Here is a 12,785-nt window from a genome sequence, read left to right as displayed (position 1 = left end):
GGTCCTTTTCTCATCTGGGATGGGGACGGGTGACCTCCCTATCCTGGAGCCCCGGGGGGCGGTGCTGGAGGGAGGAGGGGGGGCCTGGCTCTGTCTCCCCGAAACCTGGGTCTGCCAGGCCCCTCTCCTGTCCGGGGGGCCTGGTGGCTGCGCCCGGACTCGCAACCTCTCTGCAGCTCCATCGACCCCGAGCTATCTTAAACCGCCAGCTCCCAGCTTGAGCCGTTAACCATTAGTTAAGGGGAAGTTAAACCGTTAAAAGATGCCAGGCCGGCTGGCAAACAGCTGCCGCTCTGAGCCCCTCTGCGTGGCCCCTGCTGGGCCGGCTGTTCCCGAGCCCCCATCTGAGGGGTCTGACGCCGTGTCCGTCTGCCTGGAGGGTCCCCCCGCCCGGCACGCGGCGGCTCCTGTCCTACGGACGGAAGTGCCTGGCCTACATCCCTGCCCCAACCTCCCGCGGACACACCCACGGCCGTCACCAGCGCCCCACACAGGGCCCGCCGGCCGGGACCCCCGACCCCCCACCCTTCCCCCGGGGGGAAGCCAGCGCGGGACAGGCGGGTGAGAGAGGAGGCGGGATGGAGAGACCGAGGATGAGAACGAACGAGGGCGAAAGGAAGCTGAGAACAGAGACACAGAAACTAACTTTCAAAGTGAAACCCCGGCTCCCTGAGGGGGCTTCTGAGGCCCGAATCTGCAGAGACAGCAAACAATAAATAGATGAAAACACGCGGGACCCGCCCCCCGACCCCGTGCTGCGGGCGGCCAGCCGACGGACGCAAGGGGGGCAGAGCAGCTTCGATGACGAGGGACGCTGGCCTGAGAACCTATGGTCACTGCCATGTGTCCCAGTCCTGGTTTTTAGCCGTGACCTTGGGGAGACCCCAAAGCTTTGGGCTCTTCTCTCCACATGTCCCCCCCAGACCAACCCGGCCTTGGGTCCCCTGTTGGGGTCAGCAGAAGGGATTCTGGAGGAGATGCAGGATGGCGAGGGGGAAATTTGGGGATGGGGGAAGGGCGTATGGGCCCATGCCGTGAGCTTTAAGGAGAACAGCAGCCATCAGTTAAATGCTCATTTTAAATGCACAGTTTAAAATCCTCACTGGGATGGAAACAGAACGGACAGAAGCCCGTCTACAGAGAGAAAAGAGAAGGGAGCACATTCCAGGTGCCGCAGGAGGACTTTCACGACCCCCTATGGAGGACGGCAGCCATCAGTTAAATGCAAACATCTCCTATCTCCATTTGGCCGGAAACAGAGTTAACATGAACCAGTTCAGAGACAGGAAGCAGAGACCAGAGTGCGGGCAGAGGAACAGATGTAACTGCACTGTGAGCTCGTAAGGGGAGAACAGCAGCCATCAGTTAAATTAAAAAATCCCTTTTTTGGTTAGAAGCAGCCGGCATGGGCCCATAAAGGAGGAGGAGACGGGCGAGTGTGTGGATGACGACCAAGGACGGGAGCCCGAGGCGCGGCAGGCGACTAAAGCTGAACCCCGTTCATCTACAGGGAATGATGAAGCCAGGGCGGAGCGTGATCATTTGCAGCCACGGAGGGGAGAGACGCGGGGCGTGGGGAGGGCCGTTTGTGTGCCTTGCTGGGGGGCGCGCCCCAGGAAGTGTGCGAAAACCCCAACAGCCACCCCTGAGTGACCCTCAGACTAGAAGTGTGAACAGAAGCACGGCCCTTCCTGCCAGAAATGAGGGGTTTTTTTTGTGTGTGTGTGTTTTTAGCTCCCGGAAGAGCCAGGAGCCATCAGTTAAATGCAGTTTCTCCAGAGCTGCAATTTTTCAGCAGAACTGCCATCGGAGATGGTTCCAAGCCCAGACGTGCGTGGGAACCTGGGAACCGCGGATGTCACCACCCCAGGCTCAGGCCGGCGTTGACAGAGTCGTCCCTGGCACCTGGGATGGACACCTACCCGGCGTCTGGAAGTTAATACGCCTCATTTCCACGGGGTCCTTGGGGTGGTGCGGGGCGAGGTCGGCGTTGTTCAGGAGGCATTTGGTGCGCGGCTCGGAGTCCTTGCGTTTACTGAGCAGGGGCGAGCAGAAGCGGCGCTGAGGACCCGTGGGCGCCCAGAGACACATGTCCACCCGCGTGGATGCAGTTCAGGCGCCACAAATGTGCATGCAGCCGGTGGGAAACGGGCTATGCACACACACGATGGGGGCTCCCAGGACCACGCGCGGCCCATTGGGGGCGGCAGGAGCCCCCCTCCCGCCGTGGGCGTGGGGCCACCCAGTCCCCCCTCCACAGCCTCCTGCCTCGTGGCTCCTGGGGGCGGGGCCGGCTCTTACCTGTCGGGCTTGCTGCTCCGGAAAGCAGAACCAGGCGAAAGAGGAGGAAAAAGGACACAAATGAGGGCATGCTCTGTGTCGGCGGGCGGCCTGCCTAACCTCTCTGAGCCTTGGAAACTCTCCTCCGAAAAAACGGAGGCTAATGCTTCCTTGCTTGGGTCCCCCCGCCACCAGGAGCCGTGTCTCGGCCGTCCCATTCTAGCCTGGGATGGGTCCCGTGTGGCCACCACAATTATTATCCTCATCTCACGGGACAGAGGCAGCCTCCACTCGCTCAGCCTCTTGCCGAGCGGAGGGTGGCACTTGATCAGAAGGCAAATCACTGGCCTGGCTGGAACCCCAGCCCTGCCACGAACCACACCCCCACAGGCTGTGTGACTTGGATCGAGTGGCTTAACCTCTCTGAGCCTCAGTTTTCCAATCTGGACCACCGAGGACTTCCGAGATGACCCCCCAAGATGGATCTTTCTAGACTCCCCCCCACCTCCTTGCCAGGCAGCCCTCCCTCCTGTCAACAGGGGGCCGGTGGGGGGCTCACTTCTTGTAGAGCAAGATGGCAATGACGATGCAGATGATGAAGACCACGGCCAGCACGGGCCCGATCACCCAGATGAGCCCCTCCTCGCCGTCCACGATGGGCTGGGGGTCCGGGTTATCCAGCTGGAAGGGGTCTGAGAAGGGGCTGGCCGCAAACGTCTGCAGGGACGGGATAGGGTGGGGGGACCCTCATCAGTGTCCGGCCTCGTCATGGCGGCCGGGTGGGTCTTCCTCAAACACAACCTGTGACCCGCCCCTGCTCCAAATCCTCTGATGGCTCCCCAAACCCTGACCCATCTTTGTTCTCCCCACACACCCCCTGCTTTGGCCACTCTGAAGTCCTTTCTGTTCCTCTTGCACCTCTGGACCTTTGCAGGTGCAAGTCTTGGAGATGCCTTTTCTTTGTCAAACTCCTATGCATCCGTCAAAGCCCCAGTTCCAAAGTCCCTTCCTCCAGAAAGCCTTTCCAAAATCTCAAGTCCCTCCCGCTGTCTAGTCATGACCATGGGCAGCTGAGGGGGCCCTGAGGTCAGAGCCGCGGAAGCTGAGGCTCACTCGGAGGGCATGGCTGGACACGGGCTGACACCACTGGGGACTTACGGGCTCACTCTTCTGCAGCACGGCGAGCACAAAGAGAACATATCGGTGGCCAGGCTCCAGGCCCCTGTTGTCAAAGCCGCCGTACTGCTTCTGGTCGCCGGGGTGGAAGGTGGACGGCAGCACCGAGAAGCGGGCAGCAATGTAGGGCCGGGGCGCCTCGAGCTGGCGCGAATGCCGCAGGCTGCGCCTCTGCAGCCGCGAGATGTCCTGGATGAGCTGTGGGAACAGAGGTGCGGGGTGCTCAGAGCCTGCCTGGGAGCAACGGGGCTCATGAGAGCCAGGATGTGTCTGGGCCTCGCAGGTCGGGCCCCGCACCCTCACCTCCTCCAGGTCCATGTCCTCGGGGCTGCCCAGCGGGGTCAGGAACTGGCCACCGCGAGACTTGCGCAGTGGCACCATAACGATGAAGTAGTTCCTGTCGGGAGATGAAGGGTCGGGGGGCTGGGGGTGAGCGGGGAGCCCCGTTTCTGATTCTTCCCCTCTGCTCATACGAGGGTCTGGTCCCCTCCGCCCCCAGCCATATAGGACCGCACTTCCCGATTTGAGCCCCCAGGCTTTCAATCAAGCTGTGCCTTCTGCCTAGAGAGCCTGCATTCTCGAACTCCTATACATCCTTCAAAGCCCTAGTTTCCATGCCCACACATTCTCATAGCCCTTAATTCTTCTCTGCCTCCCAGGTGGAGTCCTCCTGTCCTCCCTGGGGACCCCCAGCCCTGGTGCCTGTCACTGCCACTCCCATGCGGCTGAGTGTTTCCAGTTTGTCACCCCATCAGGCACACAGGGGTATCAGGGAATGCCAGGGGAGCAGACATGGGGCCATGGTTAGTGACGAGGCCCTGCACCTTCAGGGCAACCACTTGAGATGGGGCTGGGAGGATCGCTCAGGAAACAAGAGGCCCAGAGAGGTCAAGCGGCCGGCCCTGGTCACACAGCTGGCTAAGGGGGTGGGGAGAGTCCCGGGAGGGATGGTGGGGGGGTCAAGCGTACTGGACGGGCACGGGGCTCTGGCCGTCGGGCAGATACACCATGATGAAGCCGTCGGAGTCGGGCTTGGGGGCCACGCTGGGCTTGGTGTTGAGCAGGCTGAAGGCGGTCCAGGCGGTGACGGTCTGCTGGAGGCCGCCCAGGCTGCTGCCGCGGTTCGTGAGCACGAAGTTGTAGAAGGTGTTGGGCTTGAGCTGCGTGATGAGCTTCTTGGTCGTGCGGCCGTCCACGTCCAGGGTGAGCCCGTTGTACTGGATCTGCGGGCCGGGGCCGGCTCAGCGGGTGCCGGGCTGACCCCCCACCCTGACCGAGCCGCGACCCCAGACTCGGCCCCGACCCTGCTCGACTGTGACCCCAGACTGAGCCCTAATCCCAGCTGAGCCTCGACCCCAGGCTGAGCCCCAGTTCTGACTGAGTCCCAATTCTGACTGAGCCTCGATGGCAAACTGAGCCATGATCCCAGGCTAAGTCTTGGCCCCAGACTGAGCCCTGATCTCAGACAGAGCCTCAATCCCAGTGGGATCTGACTGAGCCCTAATCCCTAAATGAGTCTTCATTCTAGCCAAGCTCTGACCCCAGGCTCAGCCCTAACTCTGACTGAGCCCCAACCCTAGGTTAAGTCTCAACCTCAGACAGATCCTTAATCCTAGCTGAGCCCTGAACCCAGGTTGAGCCCCAATTATGACTGAGTCTCAATTCTGAATGAGCCCCAACCCTAGACTGAGCCTCGATCCCAGGCTAAGTCTTGACCCCAGACTGAGCCCTGATCCCATACAGATCCTCAGTCCCAGCTGAATTCCAACTGTGACCGAGCTCTAGTCCCAGACTGAGCCATGAACTCAGACTGAGCCTCAATCTTAGTTGGGTCCCAGGCTGAGCCCAAACTCTGAATGAATTCCAATCCTGATTGAGTCTTGAGCCCAGGCTAAATCTTGACCCCAGACAGATCCTTAATCCCAGCTGAGCCCTTACTCCAGACTGAGCCTGGATCCTGACTGAGCCTTGGTCCCAAACAGATCCTCAATCCTAGCTGAGCACCAATCTTTACTGAGCCCCAATCTTGACTGAGCCCTGATCCCAGGTTAAGTCTTGACCCCCAGACTGAGCCTCAATTTCAGCAATCAATTCTGACTGAGCCACAATCCTGACTGAGCCCTAATCCCAGACTGAGCCTTGGTCCAAGACAGATTCTCAATCTTAGCTGAGTACCAATCCTTACTGAGCCCCAATTCTGACTGAGCCCTGATCCCAGGTTAAGTCTCAACCCCAGACTGAGCCTCAATCTCAGCTGAGCCCTAACCCCAAGCTGAGCTCCAACTCTGAATCCCAATCCTAATTGAGCCTTGATCCCAGGATAACTCTTGACCCCAGACAGATCCTCAATCCCAGTTGAGTCCCAATCTTGACTGAGCCCTGATCCTGACTGAGCCCTCATCCCAGGTTAAGTCTTGACTTCAGGCTGAGCCTCGATCCCAGACATATCCTCAGTCCCAGTTGAGCCCTAATCCTGACTGAGCTCTGATCCCAGGCTGTCTTGACCCCAGACTGAGCCTCAATCCCAGCTAAAGCCCTGACCCCAAGCTGATCCCAGTTCTAAGTCTCAGTCCTGACTGAGCCCCAACCCCAGACTGAGCCTTGATCCCAGCTGAAGCCTGACCCCACTCAGGCCCGAGTCCCGCTGAACCCCAACCCTACCCCGAGCCCCGACTCCTGACCTGGCCCGCCCGCCCCCGAGGGGCCGCACCTTGTAGGGTGTGGGCGAGTTGTAGTTGTCGGGGAACTCCCAGCTGAGCAGCACCGACGTCTTCATGATCATCTTCACCTTGAAGTTCTTGGGCGAGACTGTGCGGGCAGCGGCCGAGCGGGAGAGAGCAGAGAGAGGGGCCCGTGAGCGCCAGGGGCGGGCGAGTTAGGGCGGGTGGGGGGCGGGGGGCGGCCCAGGCGCTCCCTGTCGTCCGCTGTGCCCGTGCCCACGGCCTTCCTGCCTGGCCCTGGCCCGGCCCTGCCCCAAGTCCCTGACGGGGAGACGGCGCAGCTGCAGAGAGAAGTCGCTGGAGGAGGAGGAGGAGGGTGGGGCCGGCGGTGCCACCCGGGCACATCCCACCTTTGCCAACGCCGGCGCCTCGGGGTCCGGACTCGCCTCGAGCGTCCATGAGGAAGCCGACCACTTACCTGGGCGGGGGACGGGGAGGGGGCTGGGGTGGGGGTGGGCGCGAGGCCCGGTCCGGCTCTGTTGCGGGGGTCCCCGCGCGCCTACCTTGGTCCCGCAGGAACGTCCGGTAGCGGACGGGGGGGCTGTAGGGGCCGGGGCCCCGGCGCGTGTGGGCCCGCACTTGCAGGTCATAGGTTGTGTCCGGCTTGAGGCCCCGCAGGGTGAGCGCGTTCTCGGCGCCCGGCTCGGCCGCCGCGGGCAGCTCGGTCTCTCGGGCGGGGCCCGGGGCGCCGGCCTCGCGCACGGCCACCGTGTACTTGACGATGGCCCCGTTGCGCTCGGCGGGCACGGGCGGCAGCCAGCGGAGCAGGACGGTGCCAGCCGAGGCGTTGCCGGCCGCCTCGAGGATCTGCGGGTGGCCACGGGGTGCGTCCTCCGGGATGCTCAGGACCTCAGCCGCCTCCTCGCCCAGGCCGCCGCGGCCGCGGGCCGCCAGCCGGAACACGTACGTGGCCCCCTTGTGCACGCCCGGGGCGGCGTAGTGGTCCTCGGTGGGCGGGAACTCCAGGGTGGCCAGGGGTGACGAGTCCTCGCGGCCAAACTGTAGGCGGTAGCCCAGGACCTGGTCGTCGGCGGTGCTGGCCGGGGGCTCCCAGCGTGCCAGCAGGCTGCCCTCGGGGGTCTGCTGCACCGACAGGGTGGGGCGGCCCAGCACTGCGGGGACACGGGGCTGGTCTCAGTCCCAGAGTGTGGGGTGGGTGGTAGCTCTTCACGGGGTCGGGGGGGGGGAGGTCTTGGGGAGCCTCATTCAAAGGGGAGATCTGGGAAACACGGTTCCGGGCAGAGGGAACAGCCAGTGCAAAGGCCCTGAGGCGGGGCTGTCCTGGAGGCAGAGAACTCAGAGAAGCCAACAAAGAAAAACCCCCACAGATGCCCCTCATCTATTCAGCTCCTCATTTATCTGCCCCTGGCCTCCCACCGGCACAGGACAAATACCCCTGGGACATGGGAGTGTGCAAAACCCCGCCCCATGGTTCTCCTGGTCTGAGTAGGAATCAGTGTGCCAAGGTCCTGATAAGTCCTGCGGTGGAGGAGCTCTACGAATGAGACCAGGCTTCTCCACTGCAGGACTCATCAGGACCTTGAATGGACCACGTTGTGAGCGGTCATGGCCTACACAGTAGGTTCCGCTTGGCAAGCACAGCTCTAAGGAGAGGAGGGAGGGGTCAGGGGAGGCTTCCCAGAGGAAGTGTCACGGGCTCTGGATACTGGAGGAGAGAAACCGGGCGGATGAAGGGAACAGCATGGGGAGGGCTGGCAGCAGTGTGCGGAGGGGCCGTGTCCAGTGGCCTGGAACGTCAGGCTCTGCAGACTGAGGTACAGTGGTGATGGTCCCCGAGGGAAACTGAGGCAGGGCTGCCAGGAGAGGAGGCCTCCTGGGGCAGTGGGGGAGATGGGCACAATACCCCAAAAAGACAGCCCCCTTGGGGTGGTCAGAGCTGTGATGGGGGCAGCACAGGGTGCTGGGGACTGTGGGGTGGGGGTGGGGAAGGCTTCCCAGAGGAGGTGCAGGCCAAGCAAAGACGGGTATCCAGGCGGAGGGACAGCCCGGGGAGAGCCGGGAGGGGACAAAGGACAAGGGCGTCCAGTTGGCTGTTCACGGTTTCCCTCTGGCTGGAGCTAAGTGGGTGAGGAGGCGGTGACAAAAATGAGGCGGCTGGATCACACTGAGCCTGAATCCCCTCCTGAGAAGCCCCCACACCTTTGCTCTCACTGCTCCCCCCGCACAGCCTGCCATCTCCCCACATGGGCTTAACAATTCTGGGGGGACGCTCTGGGGGCAAAGGGGCCATGGGGGGGGTCTCGCACCTGCTCCTTTGGTCACCACCACCTTGGGTTTGCTGCGAGCGCCGTCGCCCTTCATGGTGTACGCGGCTACCGTGATGGAGTAGGCGGTCTCAGGCTGCAGGTTTGTGATGACCATCTCCTGCGGGCGGGGCTGGGGTCAGCACAGGGCTGAGGGTGGAGACCGGCCCTGCCCACCCTCCTTCCCGCGCTGGGGACAAGCCGGGCGCGTGAGGGGCCCCGTCCGCGGCGGAGACGTGCACCCGAGCGCATGCACAGACCCGACACGCGGCACGTCCATGCGGAGATGGGCACACGCAGCCCGGCACCCCGCCATCCCGCCTGGACCAGCGCGGCCCCCTCCACCCTAGACCCTGCCTCTGTGCTCCCCACAGACCCCGCCAGAGGGCGCCCAGGAGTCCCTGAGTCGGGCTGCCTCCTCCACCCGCAGCCCTCCAGGCTCCCCCTCCCTCGGGGAGAAGCCGAGTCTTCCCCGCGGCCCCCCAGGCCCTGGACGACCTGCCCCGTCCCCTCCCTGCCCTCCCTCCTCCCTCTCTCCCCCTCCTCCCTCTGCTCCAGCCACACGCCCTCCTTGCTGTTCCTCTAACACGCCAGGCATAGTCCTGCCCCAGGGCCTTTGCACATGCCGTTCCCTCTGCCTCCACTACCCCCACGGTGTGATGGTGATCCCCCCTACACCGGCTCTCCTAAGCCAATCGTTAAATTTCAAGGAGTTTTATGAGCCAGTGACTCAACACAAGCTGTTACCAAAAACTAAATGATGTAAACTTATGACCCAATAAATAATATGAACCACGAAGGTGGTAAATACTCAAAGCCCACCTCTTCCTAATTATTTCCCACATTCAGCCCGATCTACGCTCCCGAGGTCATTCTGTCTCTCGCATCCGCGGGGTAGAAAGACCCCAGGGCACAATGACCAGTGACCACCCGTTCCCTGGGCGGCTTGAAATGGACATGGCAGGAGGATGGGCACCACGGAAATGGGCAAATGCCAGGAATCGGGACTCTGCCACCCGCCCACCGGGAGAGCTGACACCGCTGGCTACACCGTGTCCCCGCCAGGGCTGGAACCGGACGCGTGTTTGTGTCTGGTTCCCGTGACCATCCCTCACGCACGATCTGGTCTACAGCAGGCGCTCAATAAGCCGCCGCTCGTTCAGTGAGCGACAGAGCAGCCTAACGTGCACGCACGCCCGCGCACACCCCCACGGTCACACGTGTGCCCATGTCCCCACGCATGCACACCCACGAGCACGGGCTGGCATGCCTGGGCACCACGGGGTGGCCCCCCGTCAGGAGCACGAGGAGGGGGCGGCAAGGATGCATGAGGAGGGTCTCCTGCCCTGGGCCCTCCGAAGTCTTGGTGGGTGGGGGACCGCTGTGGGAACTTCCCCCTAAATTGAACATCAGACTCGCAGCTCTGGAAGAGCCTGCAGCTCCCACGACAGAGGCAGAAAGAGCCCAGAGACAGGCAGCAACTTGCCCCAAGTCACACAGCCGTCCTGACTCTGGCTTGGGGCCTCCTGAAAAAGCCCGGGGGGTGGGGGACAGGCTGGAAATGGTGGCCCTGCAAGTGCCTCTCCCACCCTGGGCCCCGTGACCCCACTCGTCACTCCAGGGCCGGAACAAAGGGGACGCTGGAATGTGACCCGGTGCTGATCTGCCCGGTGTGCATCCCATGGGGGAGGCTCCGTGGACACCCGGCCCAGAGGTGCGGAGAGGGGGACGGCCGGGGACACCAACAATGAGCCCCGTGTCACCGAGGTGTCACCGGGTAAGAGAGCTCAGGGATGACCTCGGGGTCCAGGTCCTTTCTCTGGGGACCACAGCAGGTGCCCCTGGGGCTCCCGTGCCCATTTGCCCGGCGCGTAAATGAGGCTGCCGGCTCCAAGAGGCAACCAAGGGCAGGAGACCCTCTGAAGTGGGGGGCGGCGGGGGTCACAGCACAGCACGGCCCGGCCGCGGGAGGAGCAGGGGCCGCAGGGCGCTACTCACGTATTCGGCCGTGTCGTCCGTCTCCCACTGAGCGCGGGAGGAGGCGGCGGGGGAGAGAGGAGGAGGTGAGCGGAGACGGAAGCAGCGAGGAGGCGGGAGCGCAGGGCGCGCCCGGAGCGCAGGGCGCCGCCCACCCGGAGCCCCGTGTGCGCACGCGCACGTGCACCTGCCCGCCCGGCCACCCGCGCCCCGCCCACCTGGGCATCGGCCAGCATGATGTCCTTGATGCGCGGCGGCCCGCGGGCCTCGGCGCCCTCCATGCGCACGTAGTGGACCTGGTAGCCGCGGATCTGGCCGTGCTGGCGGCCGGGCGCGGGCGAGCGCCACAGCACGCGGATGGCCGTGGCGTTGAGCGCCTCCGCCTCCACCTTCCGCGGCGGCGCGCTGGGCACTGGCGGGGGAGGGAGGGAGGGGAGGCCGGCGGCGCCGTTACTGGGGCGCCCGGTCCCGGTCCCGCCCCGGGCAGCGCGCCCGGTGCTGGGGGTGCCGAGGGGCCGCTCTGAGCGCGCACGCCGGCCGCGCCTCCTTCCTGCCCCACCCACCCCCGGGGCCCTGCCGGTGCGCCCCGCTCACAGCCCAGGCTCCCCAGGGACTCAGCCACCCGCCCGGGGCGCGCGCAGGACGCGAACGGGCCGTGCACGCCCCGCTCTAAGCGCCCACATCCCACAGCGTCTCCATCCTGCCAGCATCCCTGCCAAGCAGGGACTCAGTCTCATCTACAGATGGGGAAACTGAGGCCCAGTGTTGCTTCTGCACCGGGTTAGCAAGAGAAAAAAGCTGCATGCTCCTCTATGCCCCAGGGTGCAGCCGGGCCACTAGGCCCTGCGGATCTTCCTCTGGCAGCCCCCAGAACAGAGCCCTCTCCGTCCACCCCTCACCCCTTGTCTGGCACGAAGAGCCGCGTCTGTCCGTCCCTCTGCTTAGGACATAACTCGGGGCTGCTGACCGAACCTTCCAGGCCGATGGCTTGGAAGGCAAACCGGGTTCCACAAACCAAGGGGCTGCGATTTGAGGGGGCAAGCGGCTCGCTTCATCCCCAAACCCACGCCCTCAGCTTCTACCGCGTGACTCCAGACCAGGGCCACCAACTCAACTTAGCCGGTGAAAACTCTCCAGATCCAAAATTGGCCGCTGCGACAACATTTACACCACGGGAAGTGGCCGACCCTACAGATGGGTCCCCATCCATCATCCCCCCGGAGAGCGGGCTGTCCCACCACTGCACGCCACGGTCTGCCCGCTCCCTAGCGTGCCGGGCTCCAAGTGACGGAGCCACAGCTCCTGGCTTGTGCCATCGTCCCAAAGCTAAGGCGTCTGGGGTCAGGGCCTAATTTTGCTGCCAATGCTGCCGGCCGTTTCGGACACCCCGTTTCCACAGTTTCCACACGGGGCTGCCAGCTTAGCTCTCCGGGCACAAGGCCCCAGGAGAAAATGCCACCCAGCAGCTGGAGGACGGAGAATTCCAAGATCGAGGACGGGTGGACGCTGCTCGCCTCGTGTCCCCCGCTCGTGACAGGGGCCTCTCCCTGGTGACCACCAGCCAGCCTGGTTCTCCAGACACGGGGGGCTCCGAGGCGGGGGTCCAGGCTGGGGCCTGCGGGGTCCCCGGTGCTTACCGTCCTCGTCGGTGCGGATGACCACGGGCGAGCTCTCGGGCCCTGGTCCCACCTCTGTGTGCGCGACAGTAGTGATGCGGTACGTGGTCCACTTGTCCAGCGCCTCCAGCAGGATCTGAGTGGTGGTCGGGGGGATGCCGTTCACCTCCTTGGGCTGTGGGTCCTCCGAGCCGAGCGGTCGGTAGCGGACGCTATAGCTCACCAGGGCCCCGTTGTGCGTGTCCGGCGGTGGCGGGCGCCAACTTACCAAAATGGCCGTGGAGCGCGTGCTGACACATTTAACGTCTTGAGGGGGGGCTGACGGTTCTATGGGAGGGGGGAGAACGTGGGGGCGGGGGAGGGAGGCGGGATGGGCGAGGGGGGGGGACGGGGAAACAAAAGATGGGAAAGAGAAAATAAAAAAGAAGATGATAACAAACAAAACAGAACCAAACCAAAGAGAAGTCGAACCCAAAAGAAGCGGGTGGCAACCGAAGGTGGGATGGGCGGGCGGGCGGGGGCCGGGAGGGCTGGCCAAGAACGCTGCGCTTGCTGCGTGGGGCTGCACCCGCCTGGCACACAGTAGGTCTTAGGTGGAGGGCAGCCGCAGTCCTCATGGAGCTCACACGGGTGTGCCACGCACCATGCCAAGTGGGAGAGCAAGAAAAGCCCCATTTACTGGGCACCTACTATGCGCCAGGCACGGGGCCAAGTGGAAGAGCAATAAAAGCCCCGTTTACTGGGCACCTACT

At 63.7% G+C, this 12,785-nt stretch overlaps 1 protein-coding gene across 4 annotated transcripts in view; it reads right to left on the bottom strand.

Moving 5' to 3' along the window:
- The window catches only part of PTPRS (protein tyrosine phosphatase receptor type S), a 66,240-nt gene that overhangs the window by 8,954 nt on the left and 44,501 nt on the right, over positions 1-12,785 (bottom strand). For 2 of the 4 annotated variants that reach the window (XM_046685362.1, XM_046685363.1), the window contains 12 exons: positions 12,055-12,360; positions 10,636-10,829; positions 8,444-8,561; positions 6,680-7,288; positions 6,167-6,264; positions 4,426-4,679; positions 3,760-3,853; positions 3,439-3,654; positions 2,840-2,997; positions 2,302-2,313; positions 1,923-2,035; positions 647-694 (listed from right to left, as the gene is read on the bottom strand). In XM_046685362.1, the coding sequence (XP_046541318.1) occupies positions 647-694; positions 1,923-2,035; positions 2,302-2,313; positions 2,840-2,997; positions 3,439-3,654; positions 3,760-3,853; positions 4,426-4,679; positions 6,167-6,264; positions 6,680-7,288; positions 8,444-8,561; positions 10,636-10,829; positions 12,055-12,360 (2,220 nt within the window). The remainder of the gene's footprint in view (positions 1-646; positions 695-1,922; positions 2,036-2,301; positions 2,314-2,839; positions 2,998-3,438; positions 3,655-3,759; positions 3,854-4,425; positions 4,680-6,166; positions 6,265-6,679; positions 7,289-8,443; positions 8,562-10,635; positions 10,830-12,054; positions 12,361-12,785) is intronic. The other 2 variants (XM_046685364.1, XM_046685365.1) reach the window with 1 other exon arrangement.

Source organism: Equus quagga, chromosome 14 (genome assembly GCF_021613505.1).
Source record: "Equus quagga isolate Etosha38 chromosome 14, UCLA_HA_Equagga_1.0, whole genome shotgun sequence".
NCBI classification, from domain to species: Eukaryota; Metazoa; Chordata; class Mammalia; order Perissodactyla; family Equidae; genus Equus; species Equus quagga.
The sequence above is the reverse complement of the archived record's forward strand: the minus strand, read 5'-3'. Positions and strand labels throughout refer to the sequence as shown.